Here is a 20,421-nt window from a genome sequence, read left to right as displayed (position 1 = left end):
GAACTTCTGGATAATTTTCAATCTCGGTCTATTTCTGAAATTATTTCTAACAAAATTTTTGATTTTTTAACCCTGTAGGTTACAGTACACCATTAGATTTTATTGGCGCAGCCATTTTATTAGCATAACATGGTATTCAGAAATCAGAGTATGGCGAATCCTGATTGGTCGATATGTGCGCCCGTTATTTTTTATTATTATAGACTTCGTGCACTCTGCTTTATACAAAAGGCAAAATAAAAATTATTCCGTAGACCTAAAGGCACTGAGATGACTTTTCAACGCTAAGACAAGACACGTATTTTTAAGAGCAATTGATAGGCAAGGGAGATAAGTACAAAATACGCTAAGAAAAGCAACGCGAACCTATATTTTTTGGACCAAAAAATACTGTCCTAATAACTTTTCTTTGATACTAGCAAGGTTTCGTTAAAAAAATCAACTTTCTGAAGTCTGTATCTTTAAAAAGGCTACCATTGTCGCCTATGGGGAAATCAATTGTTTATTTCAATCTGTATAGCTACCATCTTAAAGTAAAATTATAAGTGTTTTGAATGCACATTAAACGACGATTTGTTTCCCTATGAGACGTTTATATTTTTTGACGTCAGACACGCGAAGCAATGAATGCATTTTTAAGTTAATAGATACTTTTGTGCCTTTTTTGTAATCGATTGTTTGGAGATTGTAACACAGTGATGACTGCTGTACCAATGTTTTGACTGTTGTTTGTAATGTCTGTTTTGTTGACGCATCGTTGTAAATATAACGGAATTTGATGCGACTGTCGTATCACTGAAAGGTTTTACGCTATAAAACCAGGTTCAATCCACCATTTTCTACATTTGAAAATGACTGTACTAAGTCAGGAATATGACAATTGTTGTCCATTCAATTTTTTGTGTTTCGTCATTTGATTTTTCCATTTGAGAAGAGACTTTACGATTGAATTTTCCTTACAGTCCAGTATTTTTGTGATTTTACTTTTTATTCACCCTATGTGATCTGTAGGGTGTCAGTATTAAACAATGTAACGAATTAATTGTGCGCTGAGATATTCGACTGCGTTTTGTAGAAAAATAAGCGACGTAAAACTTATCACAACTAAATAACCAATCCGGATTTAAAGTCTCTTTAATAATTTTTACGTAGTGACTATTCTGATAATCTGGTGATTCGTGAGATCTATATTCTATTCCTATATACCTAGATACATTTTCACAGAATTATGACTGCTCTCCATATTTTTACAGCATTCATTTCTTTTTTTTTTTTAATCTACAAATTTAATCATATTTGCTTTCAAAACAGACAAGCCTTAATTCTTTAGTTGTCTATCATTTATTTAGTTTAGTCATCGAATCAACAGGTTTTTGTCACATGTACTTATGCTATGTTTATTCAGAACGATTTTATGTTTTGTAAATGGTATACGTGTTATATGTTTCTACTTTGTTAAAATCAAACATGTAGTACTAAATCAAAGCATTTGTTGTCTTTTGCTTTTGAAATAAAGCTATATAAAAAAAACTGCAGTTTTCTTTTTCTTTTTTAATTAAGCTGAAAAATCTTTTGTTAACTTATCAGTGTTTTCAAACGACAAAAAGATTAATGACGCTGTTCGATTTCGTAATGTGTTGAATGGTACTTTTATTTTTTTAAATAACGTTATTGGTGTTATTAACAAAAAAGCGAGATTTTGGTTAACCGTAGTATTTTATAAATATGTTTCAAGATAAGGGAAAAAACAAGTGGTAGGTTAGTGCTATTTTGGAAGATGTTGTATTTTTATACGGACATCTCATTTGCATGTATTTGGTCAATATATTTTAGACCTACTCCCTCAGTCATGGTCGATTGATTATGAATCATGTATAAATTTCATATTGCAAATGTTTGATTAAGTAAGTTTACGGAGAGCCACTTGTGATAGGATAATTACATTCGCTGACGATAAGTCAATGGTATTAAGAATTCAATTGTATTACTCTTTGTCCTTCTGACCAAGCTTTGTCAATAAAACGAAACTATGAACAACAGGCATACAAGAGGGGTTACTTTTATAAATTGTTATTTGGAGGTAGAGTTGTCTCATTGGCCCTCACAACCCATCTTCCTATATCTATTAAACCTACAGTTTCTTCTTAAATTGCCTGTTCCAAGTAAGGAATATGGCTGTTATTTTCAATTGTTACGGTGTTTGGTAGCGTTTGAATTTTCTAAATAGTTTGTTGACAATTGTGTTAATGTCAACTGGAAAGTAACCTATTGAAATAGTCATATGTATTTGGTAATTTTACAAGAAATTTTTTTTTCAGTTCTTACCAGGCCAAGATACCTGTACAATTATCATTTTTTTCATAAAGAAAAAAACATATGTCTATGGTTAATACTTATTTTGTAATCTTTGTGTACATTTTAGGTTAAAAACAACTCATTGTTTCATCTATGGTAAAACATGCATAGATGTGCTTTCTTAATAATGTTTAAATATTGTGCAGGATGTGATTACCAAAGTTAATAATACGTTGAGGAAGATCGTGAATTTGTGCTTAACTTTTAATGTCAAATATTATATTTATATCAGAACGAAAACTTGTTAAAATCTGACCGTTTTAATATATAGAAAGAAGTTGGAAACGAATATTCTGGCCTTTAAGGACCTGAAAAAAGTATACTTATATAGGATGTCAATGAATAATTTGCTTAACAAAATGCTGGAATTAAAATTGTTAATATTAATTAACATATCATTTTCCCTGGTACAATTATTCTCAGACTAAACAAAACAGTCTTTGGATTATTATCTGCCCTTGGAAATGAATGGTTGAGTTTTTTTTTCTCTCTGCTCGACCTGCCTGATAATTTCAACTTAAACATGGTGAAACAGTGAATTTTTCTGAAACCAACACATAACAAACTTACTTTGATAGTAATGAATAAAGGTAATGAGTGAAAAACAAAATACTCGTAAGCGTGAAAGAGAAATAGAGACAGAAACTTTTAATAGTAAACAAACCACAGGTATACAAATGGCGGATACTAACATGACGGAGACAGAGAGCTCACTCGAACAAAACCTCGGTGAATACTCTGAGGATCAAACATTTAATAACAAACTTCTAAGTGGCATAGTAGGCATACAACAAACATTAAACAGTCTTATAATAAAATTTGAAAACCAAAATGAAGAAATACATGGTATTAAAAATGACATATACGCCAAAGATGGCATTGAAGACAGACTTCAAGCTGTGGCAACAGAAACTGAAGACCAAACAACTATGATAGCCGAAGTCAGAAATCAAAATACAAAACTGACAACGGAATTAAATCTAATGAAGTCATACGTGGTACATTTAGAAACTAGACTTGATTGTCAACAAAGTCAAATAGCAAACCTGGTTGAACGCAGCATGAGGGAAAATGCTATAGTAATAGGGGTTCATGAACGAAATGACGAAAACGTAATAGCGGAATTAAAATTGATTTTCAAAAATGTTTTGAAAATAACTGAAAATATTAAAATTGACCGAGCCCACAGAATAGGGACCCAGACAAATAAAAACAGCACCCGTCCTATAGTTGTTAAATTCCATGACTACAATGACCGGGAGCATGTCATAAACACTGCACGAACAATAGGCAAACAAAACAAAGAGTTACTAAATGGCATATACATATCTCCACAGTTTCCAGACGATATGCGTGAAAACAGAAAAAGACTAGTACAAAAACAAAAGGAGTACAAAGAAGTAGATGTGGGCACTAAAATTAAAGGAAACAGTTTATTCTTCATCAAAAGTGGATCTAAATATGTGGAAAAAGTGTCAACACCAAAAGCTTTAGCTATTTTTGATGCCAGTAACAAGTCTAAATTTGGTACATTTGAGCAAACTAGTTCTAATGAAGTTAGTGACAATGGTCATACTTATTGTGTCACAGCTGCTGTCACCACAACATACGCAGAAGTTCGTGAAGCTGCCCGACAAATAATGCAGGGCCCAGTATCTGCATGTACATACAACACATTGGTATATCGGTTTACAGACAAAGACGGACATACACACGACGGGTACGATGACGACAGAGACTACGGAATTGGATCAAGGATACTTGACTATTTAAAAGAAATAGATGCACACAACATAACTATCATTTCCTCACGTACACCTCCATCTGGTACAGCAAAGATAGGTTCAAGAAAAAACAATATTATCTTGGAGGGAGTAAAATCGGTTCTCCGCAAAATGTAAACAATAAAAACTTTTAAACTAATTTACTGTTGTTTGAACTCATCTTGATAGACAATAAACATGCAGTGAAGTATGCTGAATGTCATTTTTTTTTCTTCTTTCAGGTTAAAAATTTGTTAGATATTATATATTTAGTTTCATGTATTCTCTTTTCAAATCCTATATGTTTACTATTTTCAAAGTATCTTAAGAGTTTCAATTCTCTATTTTATTTTTAAAAAGAGTATTCATTATTCCAGTGAGTTATAAAGAAGCAAATTTCAAATGAATTACCTTAATAGGTAATCTGTAGATAAAACTACTTTTTATGAATTTTAAATTTACATACAACTTTATCCGAAATAATTTCACCATGAATTAAAATAAGTCAATAAAATACATGCAGCGTATATTGTAATTTTATATAAAAATTTACTCACGGTACAGGCACGCAGACATCATGAAAGTAATCATCTTCCCTGTGTATTACTATAATCCCGGGAGAAAAAAAAATCCCACTTTTTTGTTGTTGTTGGCACTATATTTACATAAATTGCACATACACACGTTAGAATAATCCAATATACTGGTATTCTATAAAATGAATTCTCATTTCCTTTTTTGTAAAGTGCGAATATCCTTTCGATCCCCAGCAATGTTGGCGAACAAAAATGTATATATTAAACATTTTTTATACGTTTTGCACCCAATGCAAATCTTAAAAAACTATCCGATATATATATATATATATATGCAAAAACATGAATCCAGTGATATGCAATGCAATCCACAGTTCTATCAAAATACATATTTGCCATTATATAACTGTGTCCCATATTCGTACGTCGGCAAGAAAAGGTAAACAAAATTATCAACAAGAATGTCTGTGTACCTGTGCACGTGTATTTCAATCTGTAATTGGGTCATTTATAGTAAAGGTTGTAAATTGTAATGTTGTTATGTATGAATGAAAGTTACATGTACTTTAAACCGTAACGTGTTTTGTTTTTATTAATGAATGAAAGTTACATGCGTTTTATTGAGAATGAACAATGAATATAACAAACATTAACATTAATTATATGGTTTAGGTCAGGCAGACCGAACAGAGAGAATTCTCTCTCTTTTTGTATTGTATTGTATATTTGATATGTTTTTCTGTATTTTGTTTCTACTTAGTTATATAATGTTCAACTACGTTAAGTGTATCACATATGAAAATAATAAGACTGTACAGCCAAAACTAGAAAATGGCTAATTATTGTATCAATTTAACTTCTCTTAATGTAAATGGCTTTGGAAACGATTTTAAACGCAAATCCATGTTTCTTTGGTTAAAAAAATTTCAAAGCGACATCATTTTCTTGCAAGAAACACACAGTACTGAATCGTATGAAACTTTATGGAAAAGGGAATGGGGTGGAGATATTTATTTTTCGCACGGGGAAACGAACTCTAAAGGTGTTGCTATTTTGTTTAACGGCTCAACAGATTATATATTAAAGGAAAAAATTGCAGATGAAAACGGAAGGTATCTCATTCTAACTGTTGAAATTGATAACACAGATTTTGTTTTTGTGAATTATTATGCACCGACCAAAAACTTTGAAAATGACCAAATTGAATATATTGAAAAATTAAAGATTTTATTAAATGAAAAGTTAGAACAAAATCTCGTTTTGGGTGGAGATTTTAATACGATACTAAATCCATCTTTAGACAAAATGGGTGGTTCAAAATATAACACACCTGTCAAATATACGAGTAAATTAGAAGATTTTATAGAAGAATTTGACTTATGTGATATTTGGAGGACAAAAAATGTAGACTCTAGATTATATACTTGGCGTCAAAGAACCCCGCTTATACAATGTCGTTTAGATTTTTGGTTGATATCGAATTTTTTGTCAAGCAGTGTTACAAAAACATCCATTGTTCCGTCTATAAAATCTGATCATAGTCTTATCAAGTTGACACTGTCAGGCGAAAACTTTAGTGAGAGAGGTCCCGGTTTCTGGAAATTCAACTCGGGTTTATTGACAGACAAAGATTATGTGGATATAGTCAAAAATACTTTATCAGAATGTGATGATAAATATCAAAATTTAGAAAATAAAAATTTAAAATGGGATACCATTAAAAGTGAAATAAGGGGCGCAACCGTCAAATATTCCAAATATAAAAACATGAAATTGCGGGAAAGAGAGTCCAGTTTAAAAAAACGACTAGACGAAATTCAGAAAAATCTCTCTCGTACATATTTAGATAAAGATATAAATACACTTTTAATTGAATTAGATATTGTTAAAGAAGATTTAGAGCAAATAGTAAATAATCAAACAAGAGGGGCTATTATACGATCACATGCCGAGCACTGCGAAGGCAATGAAAGAAATTCAAAATATTTCTTATCATTAGAAAAACGTAATTATAAAAATAAATGTATTAACAAATTAGTTGTAAACGACATTGAAATATTGTCACAAGAAAAAATTCTAAACGAAGAGAGAAATTTCTACGAAAATCTGTACTCATCAAAAGAAGACCCTGATAAATATTCAGGTGATTCTAACTTTTTTGATTTAAATTTTATTCCTAAGCTAACTGATCTGGAAAAGGATATATGCGATGCAGATATTTCAGAATCTGAGTGCGTTAAAGTTTTAAAAACATTTAAAAATAATAAAAGCCCTGGTACAGATGGGCTTACCGCTGAGTTTTACAATATTTTCTGAATTGATGTAAAAAAATATGTTTTGGAAAGCTATGAATATTCCTTCGAGACCGGAACCCTCTCAATAGACCAAAGACGGGGTATTTTGACTCTTATTCCAAAGAAAGATAAAGATAGAACACTCTTGTCGAACTGGCGACCTCTTTCTCTCTTAAATTTTGATTACAAATTATTAGCCAAAGTTATTGCGGAAAGAATGAAATTATTTCTTCCGAAACTTATAGATCCGGATCAGACATGATATGTGGCTGGTAGATATATTGGTGAAAATCTACGACTAATTGCTGATATTATATTGTTTACTTCTTTAAAAAATTATCCAGGGCTTATATTACTAGTCGATTTCGAAAAGGCGTTTGATACGCTAGAATGGAAATTTATTCAAAAAGCATTGGCTTGTTTTAATTTTGGTAGCAAGTTCCGGAAATGGGTCTTAACTTTATACTCAAATATATCTAGTCTTGTCGTTAATAATGGATTTAGTTCTAGTCTAGTTAAAATTGAGAGAGGTGTTCGACAAGGGTGTCCTTTGTCTCCTTTTTTATTTATTTTGGCCGTTGAACTGCTGGCAATAAATATTCGTAAGAACAACCATATATCAGGTATAAAAATTGGGGATACTGAAATAAAAATTTCACAGTTGGCTGATGATACCACTGGTTTTTTGAAAGATGCATTTTCTGCGCAAATTTTATTAGATTCCTTTAATGATTTTGAGAAGTGTTCAGGGTTAAAAGTCAATTTTTCGAAAACCGAAGCAACATGGATTGGAAGAAATAAATTTAACAAAGAAGGTTCCCTTCCTATTAAATGGACAGATGGTTTTAAAACCTTAGGTTTAAAATTTAACGCTTTTGATGAAATGGTTTGTTCTAACTTAGATACATGCATAGAAAAAATGGAATCAATTATTAAAATGTGGAGGATCAGAAACCTTTCCTTGATCGGTAAAATCGTAATTCTTAAATCACTTGCAATATCGAAGCTTATTTATGTCATTTCATCTACACATGTACCAAGATCTTATGTAATTAAAATACAAAGGGACATTAATAACTTTTTATGGAATGATAGTACTCCGAAAGTTAAATCGGAAGTTATTCAAAAGTCTCCTAGCGAGGGGGGACTGAAAGCACCAAATTTTGAAGTACAGCTGTTATCCTTTCGTATCATGTGGGTAAAACGATTTTTGTCAGAACATGACTCTAAATGGAAACATGTTTCCAAAGCATTCTTCTCCCTTTTTGATTTAGAGGATTTATTTATGAGCAGATGTGAATTTGAGTTTTTAAATTTAAAAGCACCTCTTTTTTTATATAGAAGTGCTATCTGCTTGGAAACGTTTCAAGGGTATTTTCATCCCGTTAAATGCATTTCATGTTAGAAAAGAATTTATTTGGTTCAATCCGTTTATCAAGGTTAACAGAACGAGTATTTTTTACAGATCTTGGTACACGAAAGGCATAAGGTTCATTAATGATATTGTAGATGATAAAGGCGAATTTTTGTCTCATGACGCTATTAACAAAAAATATAATTTGAATGTTACTTTTGTAGACATTCTTTCTATTAAACTTGCTATACCACGTGACTGGAAAGATTTGTTATTACAACAACACATGTCACCTAAGAGCAACTCTTTTGGATTCGTTTTTGAGCATGAGAATAAAAAAATGCCTATTAGCAAATTATATACTAAAGATGTATATTCACTTTTTATCGATCGGGTAAGTGTTTCTCCCATTTCACAACAAAGGTGGGAAGAAAGTTTTAATATAGAAATTAGTGACGAAAAGTGGAACAATATTTATTCACTAGCTTTTGAATGTACTATTGAAAGCAAACTACAAGCTTTTCAATATAAAGTGTTACACAGAATAGTCTCACATAATTATCTCCTTGAAAAATATAAACTTTCTTTAACTAATGAGTGTGCCAGTTGTAAAGAAATAGAAACTATAGAGCATAAATTTTTTGAATGTATAGAAATAAAACGATTTTGGAGAGAATTTTCTAATTGGTGGCATTTAGTTTTTGGAGTAAAAATATTTTTAAATAAAGACAGTGTCATTTTTGGTATATTGAATTCTGATAACTTAGTGTTAAACTATTGTATTTTACAGGCAAAATATTACATTCATTATGTAAAGTACACACAATTAGACAGATTGTTTATATCTGTGCAAGCTTTTCTCAAATTTTTGAAAAGACGTCTGGAGATATTAGAATATTTATATCTTTCTAAAGACAAGCACGAGTCATTTGTCGACAGATGGGGGGAATTTATGGAAGTTATTAATTAATTAAATTTTATTCTCGTTATGATCATGTATATTTAATGTATTCCAAAGTATCTTTTACTTGTATCATATACCGATTATTCAAATCATTTACTTGTATTTGTTTTTACTATGTCTTATTCGTAAAATATCAATAGTATGACTATGCCATATGTCAATCACTTATATATTGCAAAAATGTATGTATGTTTGTATGCACTGTAGCTTGAACACCAAAAAGATCAATAAAAAATAAAAAAAAAACAGTCTTTGCTAAAAAAAAAAAAAAGGCTGGAAGATATCAAGGAGACATTCAAAGCTCAAAAGTCGAGAGTAAACAGACAAAATGGTAGAAATAGGAGACAAAAAAAAGACAAACAGGTTCACAAACATATACAAGAGTGCATACGATGAAATGTCTCGCCTTCTTTACAATGTACTTATCATTGATATTATGTTGATAGTCCTAAATATAAAGCTTTATTACAACTGTCACATAAACTTAACATTAACTAAGAAAACTAAACACTGACCAATGAACCATGAAAATGAGTTCAAGGTCAGATGAATCATGCCAAGCAGGCATGAACAGCAAAAAAACTTCTATACAACAAATATAGTTGTTTTATTGCCTATAGTTTAAGAAAAACAAACTACATCACAAAATCTTCACATTGAGCAATGAATAAACTCATCATAGATACCAGGAATAAAATTTAATATTAACGCCAGACGCGCGTTTCGTCTGCAAAAGACTCTTCAGTGACGCTCGAATCAAAAATGTTATAAAGGGAAAATAAAGTACCAAGTTGAAGAACATTGAGGATAAAAAAATCCTTAAAGTTTGCCAAATACAGCTACGTAATCTATTCCTAAAGTAGAAAAGCTTTATTTTTTTCAAAAATTCAAAGTTTTGTTAACAGTTAATTTATAATTATAAGCATATCAATGATAACTCACGTCAACACAGAAGTGTTGACTACTTGGCTGGTGATACATGTACTCTAGGGGACATAAATCTCCACTAGCAGTTGCATTGATCCAGTGGTTGCAAATAAACTCAGCATAGATACCAGGAGTACAATTTAATATTTACGCCAGACACGCGTTTCGTCTACAAAATCAAAACATGTTAAGAAGGCCAAATAAAGTACGAACTTGAAGAGCATAGATGACCAAAATTCCGAAATGTTTTGCCAAATCCAGCTAAGGTATTCTATGCCTGGGGTAGAAAAGCCTTAGTATTTCAAAAATTCTAAAGTTTGTTAACAGTTAATCTTAAATATAACCATATCAATGATAATTCATGTCAACACAAAAAGTGCTGACTACTGGGCTTTGTGATACTCTCGGAAGATAAATCTCCACCACCAAATGCATCGATCGACCCGGTGGTTGTAAATAAAACTAATCATAGATACCAGTACAATGTTCCATAACTTGATTCTTTCATAAATATAATGATATATTTTGAAGTTTTGACATTCATAGTTATATATTTAAATGTTGTTTTTATCGGTATAAATCGATTTTGTACCCATTAAATTATTCCTATATCCAATGTCAATACCTTAATTTTGGCTTTACGAAAGGCATTGTTTGTCTGATTGATAATGATGTATGTACTCTTAATTATTGGATATTGGAGATGTACCGCTTAATATCTTATTCTAAGATACAATTTTTTTTATTATTAGTTCTAGCTTTCAGTAACTACAAGTACTCACATATCTGTGTACTCTTATACAACCGCAAAAATTATCCGGTCGTATATTGGTATAACGATGTCCTTGTCGTCTTCGTCGTCCGATGATATTTGATTTTCTGCAATAACTTTAGTATATTAAGTCAATAGAAAGGTATAAAATTTAAACCCAAGGTTTATGACCACAAAAGGAAGATTTAGATTGGTTTCGCGGTTTATGTTCCCAACAGTTTAGGAATAAGAGGCCAAAACGATGTCCAAATTAGAAGAAAAAAAATTGTCTAGCTTCCAGACATTGAATTGTGGAAAGGTGTATGGATCTCTTTGAAATTATACCACAAGTTTCTTTTAAAATTGTTATACGATGATGACTGATGTACCCATATTTTGACTATTTTCTTTATTGTGTCTGTTTAGATAACGCAACAATGTAAAAATAACGGAATTTGATGAGACTGTCATCAAAGTGAGAGGGTTACATGTAGCGCTATAAAACCAGGTTTAATCCAACATTTTCTACATTTGCAAATGGCTGTACCAAGTCAGGAATATAACAGTTCTTGTCCATTCGATGTTGATGCGTTTTGTTATTTGATTTTGAAATGTGATTATGGACTTTCCGAATTGATTTTGCCTCTAAGTTCAGTATTTTTGTGATTTTACTTTTTCCATATATACCACAAAGGAATGGTAAAATAATGGCATGTTTGTAGGGGGGTATAAAGCTGACACCGTTTATGAATTAAGGACAAATGTGGGAAAAAAACATGGGTGTCTTGGTAAATAGAATCGCCAATTACTTAAGGAAGTCCTCTACTCAATTTCGTAATAAATAGCTTTCCATAATACTAGTACATATTGATAGGCGATTAATTAAGAAATTAGAAAGGCAACAAAAAATATAGATGTGCTTGTTTTCGAGATATTTCCCTTTGAAATTTTGGAGGGACAATGTTCTCTCTTGATTTTTCATATATTTATCATTGACAGGTTAAAGTTTTAAAAAACTATTAAAAAATAAATAAGACTTCTACAAATGACTTATAACTATACATTTAAAAGATTTGTATCTCAAATGGATAAAACCAGAGGATTAAAAAAAATCTGACAAAAAATCCAAACCATGACAATTAAGTACATTGACATCCTTAAGTACAAAACATAATTTAAAAGCAGTGTAAGGAAGGTCATCCTAAAACAATTGTATGTCTTTTTTAATCCTCCCTTACATTGCTTTTTAATTATCTATTAATAAAAGGTTGGACCTCTGTGGTCGTTTCCAGCTGCACTTAGGAAGCAGTTTATTGTCTTTTGAATTTTGTTTATTGTTTTTTCCTTTGTTTTGATCTGATGAGCTAGACCATCACAATATATTTCTATTATTTGTTCTAGTGTTAAGTTGTTTCGTCACAATTCAAGATTATGAGGATTGGGGCTCGCAAATAGTTTACCATGCAACATTATGTATGTGTCTACCCAAGTCATGAGCCTGTAATTCATTGATTGTCGTTTTTTGCTGTACACTCATGTATTTATATCATATTTGTATTTCGTTTATTGTGTTTGTAAAATAGAAAGGGTATGTGTGGTTTTTTTTAACTGTTTGGTTGCGTTTTGTTTTTTTTTCTATCAGGGCCTATTATTGCTTACTATGTGGTTTTTTATTTTCACATTGTTGATGGCCATATGATGACCTATTTTTGCTAGCTAATTTCAATGTCATTTGGTATCTGTTGGAGCCCCTGGGTTGTCTCTTTGGCAATCATCATCTTGACTACATTTACTTCTGGTTCTGATTACACATATTATTTTCCGCTGGATATTAAACAGCCATCCAACATCACCATTATTGACGATGATAAAACAACATCAGTCTTGTTTTATCTAAAGTGCAGATGAGTCGTTTGACTTACTGCTTTGCTATAAAACTGTATCCATTTAGAGCTATGGAAAAGTATAAGGCGGACAATGGGGTCTTGGGATGTAAATTTTTTTCGAAATATCGATGTTTCTGGTACTTTTTTTCAATTTTGACTCTTGATTCACCGTAACTTACACGAGCCCCTCAGCCCTATTTTTGAAACTAACTGAACTGTAACTGGCAGCTCAACTCAAATGTCACTTTGAAATTTTCAAATCGAACTCGAAGCATTAGTATAACTTTTACTAAAACATGCTACACATACAGAAGAAACAAGTGATCAGTATGCTGGAGTTTCTTATCGACAATATATTTTTTTAGTTTGGAGGTAGACTTTATCAACAAGTTATCGGCATTCCAATGAGAACGAACTATGCGCCTCTCCTGTCTTATCTTTTATTTCTATATGAGTCGGAATACCTTCAGACACTTGTCAAAATCAAGAAGATCATAGAAGCCAGATTATTTATTTAAAATTTCACTTTCAGATATAATGATCATGTTGATGATGTTCTTTCCATTAACAATCTGATCTTTTCTGATTCGGTTCCATTAATATGTCCCTCAGAACTAGAAATTAAAGAAACAACAGACACGGCTTTCTCTGTCTCATTTTTAGACTTATACATCGAATTTGACATACACAGTTATCTCAGTACCGGAATCTATGACAAACGAAACAATTTTAATTTTAAAATCATCAATTTCCTCAACCTTGGTTACAATATATATATCAACTTCACCTGCATATTGGATATGCATTTCTCAAATTATACGATATTGAAGAGTTTGCAGCTCCTACTCAGACTTTGTAAAACGTCACCAGTGTCTGAGCAGAAAATTCCTTAACCAGGAGTATGTCAAAGAACGTCTCGTCCTTTTTCTAAAAAAAAGTTACTCGAAAGGTACCAATACCTTATTGATAAATATTAAATATTCCGTATCAACTTAATAATATACATGATGGTCTTGGTGTATAGATTCTGCGTGATGTTGTGTTTATTATCTTAATAACGTGTCATATTGTTCTTTTACTTGTCTGTGTTCTATTGTAAAAATTACTTTTACTGTTTGGTCTGTTTTCGATGAAATCCATTTGAAATGGCTCTGTACTTATACATCCTGTCATGTGTTGTTTGTATTATCCTTCTATGTTAATGGTGTTCTTCATACGGGTGACTGTTTGTGATTTTTTGTATATATGACGTAGCTCTGTTCTTTTAACTTCCCGACAGTCTATAATAATGTCATTCTATTATAATTTGGGAAATACTTTGAAAGACAAATTTATTTGATTTATATCTCTTCATGTGCAACGTTTACATTCTGATGTCAAATACGAAACACTAGAGTTAATGCGAACCTTGCCATTCAGTCACAGGACTTCAAATATTTCAATCCTTTATGGGTTGATTTTAAACACATATATAAGTAAGCAATAAATGTGGTTGTTAAATTTGATATATACATGTTTGTGCTTCTTGTGTGAGATTGTGACACGGTGATGACTGCTGTATCCCTATTTTGACAATTTTACCTATGATGTATGTTTTGTTTAGCCCATCGTGTTTAATATAATGGACTTTGATAAGACTGTCATACAATTGAGTAAGCACTATAAAACTAGGTTCAATACACCATTTTCTACATAAGAAAATGCCTATACCAAGTCAGGAATATGACAGTTGTTATCCATTTATTTGATGTGTTTGACCTTTGATTAGGACTAGAAACTGACTATGAGGGTTGCTTGAAAACAAAACTTTACGACATAAGAGATGGTATCAGCTTCCAATGCAAACTGTGACCTTTTCATTTTTAAACCAAGAGTTCCAAATGGTGAAGTTGAAATCATCAGTTAGTAAATTTTACGGACGCCATCACGAGTTGGTTGACCGTTATGGAATATCCGTAATACAGATGAGATCAGATATGTTCCATATTTTGTAACTACAATCCTGCTCCCTTTTCACGAATGTGATCTACCAAATTAAGACTATTTATCGGCTAACTTGTGATAATTTCAGCAACACGACGGCTGTCACATGTGGAGCAGGATCTGATTTCCTTTCCGGAGCACCGAAAATCACCCCAAGTATTTTGTGTGTTAGTGTTATGTACCCCTATTTGTGACATGTTTACCTATTGTATCTGTTTGTTTTGATCACACATCAATTTCAATATAATGGAATTTAATGCGACTGTCGTAAAAGTGTGAGGTTTAAGGCTATACAACCAGGTTCAATCCATCATTTTCAATATTTGAAAATGCCTGTGCCAAGTCAGGAATATTACAATTGTTGTTCCATGGGTTTGATGTGTTTTATCATTTATTTTGCCATTTGATAAGGGACTTTCCATTTTGAATTTTCCTCAGCGTTCAGTATTTGCGAGATTTAACTTTTTTTCTGTTTCTATAATTATACCCTGAGTTCATATTGATGGATAGCCATTCTTTTACAAATTAAACAAAGACATGGAAATAGCCTTAAAAAAGAAATTTTTCTAAAAGGTCAATAAAATTGAGAAAGGAAATGGGGAATGTGTCAAAGCGACAACAACCCAACCATAGAGATGTCAACAGCCGGAGGTCACCAATGGGTATTCAATGTAGCGAGAATTCTCACACCCGTAGGTGTCCTTCACCTGACCCCTAAAAAATATGTATACTAGTACAGTGATAGTGGATGTCATACTTAACTCCGAATTATACACAAGAAACTAAAATTAAAACTCATACAAGACTAACAAAGGCCAGAGGCTCCTGACTTGGGATAGGCGCAAAATTGCGGCGGGGTTGAACATGTTTATGAGATCTGAACCCTCCTCCTCTACCTCTAGCCAATGCAGAAAAGTAAACGCATAACAATACACATTAAAATTCAGTTCAAGAGAAGTCCGAGTCTGATGTCAAAAGATGTAACAAAAGAAAATAAATAAAATGAAAATAATATATAATTAACAACAGACTACTAGCAGTTAACTGACATGCCAGCTCCAGACCTCAATTAAACTGATTGAAAGATTATGTCTTCATCATATGAATATCAGGCACAACCCCTCCTGCTAGGGGTTTAGTATCATATTATCATAAAATATATGAAAAGAACATAACCAGTGTCATGCCAACAACTGTTTTTGAGAAATAAGTTTGTTTAGTTCCAATGCAAAGACCCTATCAGTGAATCAATATCAAAGCCAAAATATGCAATCTTTAATGACCTGACAACAGTATTGTGACTATATCCCTTCACGTTTTCCCTTCATGTTTTCACTTAATCAAGTTACAGGATAATTACAAAACAGAATGACAAAACCACATTAAACACTGGAAAGAGCACACAATATAGTATAAATTCGTCAAATGTTTGAACAATATTATCTTGTTTTCAAGCCTTAACTGATATTGTCAATGCAACATTGACAGTCATAAACTCTTTATCAACTCATTTAAATTCACCAAAGCAAAAGTATTTTTATTGATTTCATTACATATAATATCAAAAGCACTACAAATATAAAAAAATAAAAACAACTACTAATAAGAACATTTCAATACAACCCAAAATAAATGTGCACAAAGTTACTTTAGAAAACAGAACCAAAAAAAAGATACTAATAATGAAATGATTGTACTATAATGATGATTGTTATTTAGTCCATATAAGTTTTCCCATTACAAATATAAAAAAGAAGATATGGTATGATTGCCAATGAGACAACTATCCACAAAAGACCAAAATGACACAAACATTAACAATTATAGGTCACCGTACGGCTTCAAAATATGAGCAAAGCCCATACCGCATATAGTCAGCAAAAACCTACATATTGTATTTATTGATCATTGTTTCTTGTACTGAAATGCATGAACTATTTTTCACTAGACATTTACAAAACAAACAAACCATCAATCAATTACACTATAAGTTTGTTCTTTTAACATTACATCATCCAAATGCTTAGACTTATTGGACAATAAAATACTTTACAATGTGTAATAGAACAGGTACAAATGATTTGATATTCCTAAAGACTTGTTTTACAAAATAATAATGTTTGGTATGTATAAGTCCGTGATTGTTAGTGATGTAGATTCTATATTATAGGAAGAAAACTCTAATTAAATGTGTTTACTTTTTTTTGGATCATACCTAATCTTGGATTTCTTCATAATGAACACACATTTTACTGAGCAATAGGAACTAAGTGCTAACTGATGTCAAAACATTAGTACATGTACTTGCATATAACTAATCCACAATATTGGTGCTTTAATTGCTGGTATATGTTCTCAAAACATGGCAAAGCCTTCAATATAGATTTACAAAAAAGAGAAAACTTAAGGTGGTTACACTAAGTATTTTGTGGAGTGAGTATTAAATAAGGCAAGATTAAATCACACATACTTATTTTTAACATTTAGTCTTGAACAGTATAAAGATTGGCAGCACTGGATGTAAAATTATAAAATAGATTACAAACATACATTTCAAACAAATAATGTAGATTAAAGGTATTCAAAATTTAATCATAATGTAAATCATAATAGAAAAAAACAAGGAATATCATACAAAAATATAATAGATATCTATAAAATTATAAAAACTTTGCAACAATTTCCCAATTTCATAAAGGACAAAAAATAATTATCTACAGCATTCTTATATCATATAATCATAATGAAGGCAACTACTAATTTGCAATTTGAAAAATGAACTTAAATCTTTTGTCAATTGCATCATTCACATTCATTCATAAGAAGACTACTACAACCTCCTTACATCAATAATATCACAAAGTCATCTAACATTGTACATAAATTATTAAAAAAAAATTTAAGTATCATCTTTTTCTTTTGTTGTCTCGTTAATGAAAACAATGCTACAACCTTTCTATAAATATCATTTTATTGTATAATTAGTGTAGGCTTTCCTTAATTAAAAAATACTAAAAGCATCCCACATTAGTCTTTAAAAAAAATTAAAACATGTTAATAAGCTTTAAGCAAATAAAACTAAGATCCTCCTATATTTGTGACAGTAACAATTTATAAATACGAACATATATAACTTGCCTACTACGTTTAATTATTAAAAAACACAATACATTGTACAACATTTTCAAACTGATTATTAAACCTTCTCTCTTCGTATCCTTTAACCTCATTAAAAAATTGCCAAAAAATACAGTGTTGTGCTTATTTGATAATTATGTGATTTAGGTCAAAACTTGAAAAAAAATCTTGTGGCAATTTTTCTTGGGGTTGCATAAAAAAGTTTGAAAATTCGTTGTAATTTTTCAACCTAAAATATCAAAATAACATATTGCACTGAAGAGAAATGAGTAGGTTCAGTAAGACCCCTTTTTGGCCCCAAAATATAGCAGTTTTACAAAATTGTGAAAATGTAATCTTTTAGCTATTTATTGGAAAGTATTCTGCTACATAAATATGGTCTGTTTTTGACAATACAATGCACATACATCATGTACTAGCATCATTTAGTCATGCAAGATTACTAAAATCTTTACAATTTTAGCGTTTGAGTTAAATTTTATACAGTTTCTGTCTAAAATGAAAGTGGCCGCATTTGTGTTCATCCATAATATTGAAATGTAAGTTGTATTTGATGATAATACATAACATATATAAAGGTTGAGGATGAACACAGATGCAGCCACTTTCATTTTTGACAAAAAAACATCTGAAAAGTGACGTTTTTTGGCATATTAGATTGATTTTTCATATTACAGCTTCAATCAGAGCGTTTTTAATGACTTAAAATCTTTCAAAAAAACCAATTGAATCAATTGAAATAGATTTTAAGTGTTTAAAAAGTGTCCAAAATCTTTCGTTAGATGAACCTGAAATTTGAGGCCATAATTAGCCCTTACTTGTTTGTCAAGGTTTTCTAAGAAAAATATTGGATAAAGTCATTATCAAATCATACCATTTAGTAATTTCTTTTTTTTTCAATCAGTAAATTTGTGATCTTATTAAAATTGTAAACTCTGATTAACAAAATTAGAGTGATATAAATATGGTATGAGGTAGGAATGCTTTTACTGTAAACTTGGAATGTATGAAACAAAGAAATAAAAAAAATTTAAAAAAACCTTGAGTATGTATAGTTATGATAGTAAATCATTCGTATCTTTGATATAGATTTTAATTTAAGAGACGCGTTTTGTTTTAGTTCACATATATCTATATATACCTGATATTAACATGATATATATATATATATATACTAGTATATGATTATCAAAAGTTTATCCCTTTATTAGTTCTGGTACTTCTGAGTTTCATTAATCATTTTCAGATATCTCTCTCTAACAGTAAAAGCGGCCATTTTAGGTTGTCTGTGTCTTGTAAATAGTCCTTTGTTACAACCATATGCCCAATTAGTTTCTGTAATAAAAAAAAAAAGTGCGTTAATACATAAGAAAATGACATGGACTACAGATCAATATATAATAGTGCAAGAAAATTGTTTTGTTAGAACACAAAAATGTGTTGAGATGTTGTCTTGCAAATAATCTTAGTTTATGTAAACAATAATGAGCATCATAGAAAGTTCGTAAAGGTATGTTTCTACATCTCTTGAGTCTGTGTCACAAAAAAAAACTTACAAAAAAGATTGATGGTAAGCAATGAACAATTCAGTATAATAACGATCAATCAAAGTCTATATAAAACTGACTCATGAAGGGATATATGTATAGAGAAGATATTCTGTTATATTCTGTGACTGCATGTGGTTCACTCAATTCATTCAAGTTTTTAGAGAGTTCTAATTTATTGACGATTAAACATTCAAATCAAATTGTAGACCAGGTCAACTGCTGTATACATGCCAGAGGACCCAGTAAATTCATATGAATAGTGAGAATATCTTGATTATAAACATATTTATAACAAGAGTATGTCCAAAGTACATGGGTGCCCAACTGAACAATCAATTTATATGTTTAGAGGACTGTGAAATTGGGGTAAAAACTCTAATTTTGCATTTGAAATTAGAAAGATCATATCATAAGAAACATGTATACCTAGTTTCAAGTTGATTTGACTTCAACTTCATCAAAAACTACCTTGACCAAAAACTTTAACCTGAAACTTGCACTATCATTTTCTATGCATGCTATGTTCAATGAACCGTGACATTGGGGTCAAAACTCTAATTTGGCATTAAAATTAGAAAGATCATATCATAGCTATATATATAGGGAACATGTATACTAAGTTTCAATTATTTGTTAATTGGACTTCAACTTCATCCAAAACTGCCTTGACCAAAAAACTTTAACCTGAAGTGGGACAAATGGACAAACCGACAGACAGATAAACAGACGGACAAACAAATGGACCGTCAGACAAGAAAACATAATGCCCCTATCGTAGGTGGGGCATAAACAAATAGAATCTAAAGGCAACTCTGAGCTGCTTAATCAACATTTTCTTCTTCTAATATTTGAGGTTAAAACCAAACAGATTTGGTATTTTTTATATATGTTAAGTTCATTTGAATTTACTCTTAGGGGTG

The 20,421-nt window shown here is 31.0% G+C and overlaps 1 protein-coding gene across 2 annotated transcripts in view; it reads right to left on the bottom strand.

Annotated features, from left to right (window-relative positions):
• Positions 1 to 20,421, bottom strand: part of LOC134699384 (beta-glucuronidase-like) — an 81,732-nt gene that overhangs the window by 48,995 nt on the left and 12,316 nt on the right. Inside the window, exon 12 of one of the 2 annotated variants that reach the window (XM_063560986.1) lies at positions 17,631 to 19,286. The exons of the other annotated variant lie outside the window; for it this stretch is intronic. Coding sequence (XP_063417056.1) covers positions 19,159 to 19,286 — 128 coding nt within the window. The 3' untranslated portion in view covers positions 17,631 to 19,158. Of the gene's footprint in view, positions 1 to 17,630; positions 19,287 to 20,421 lie in introns of those variants that run through there. 2 annotated transcript variants of the gene reach the window in all.

The sequence above is a fragment of the Mytilus trossulus genome, unplaced genomic scaffold (genome assembly GCF_036588685.1).
Source record: "Mytilus trossulus isolate FHL-02 unplaced genomic scaffold, PNRI_Mtr1.1.1.hap1 h1tg000050l__unscaffolded, whole genome shotgun sequence".
Taxonomy (NCBI): Eukaryota; Metazoa; Mollusca; class Bivalvia; order Mytilida; family Mytilidae; genus Mytilus; species Mytilus trossulus.
Note: the sequence above shows the minus strand (reverse complement) of the source record. Positions and strands in the feature narration are given on the sequence as shown.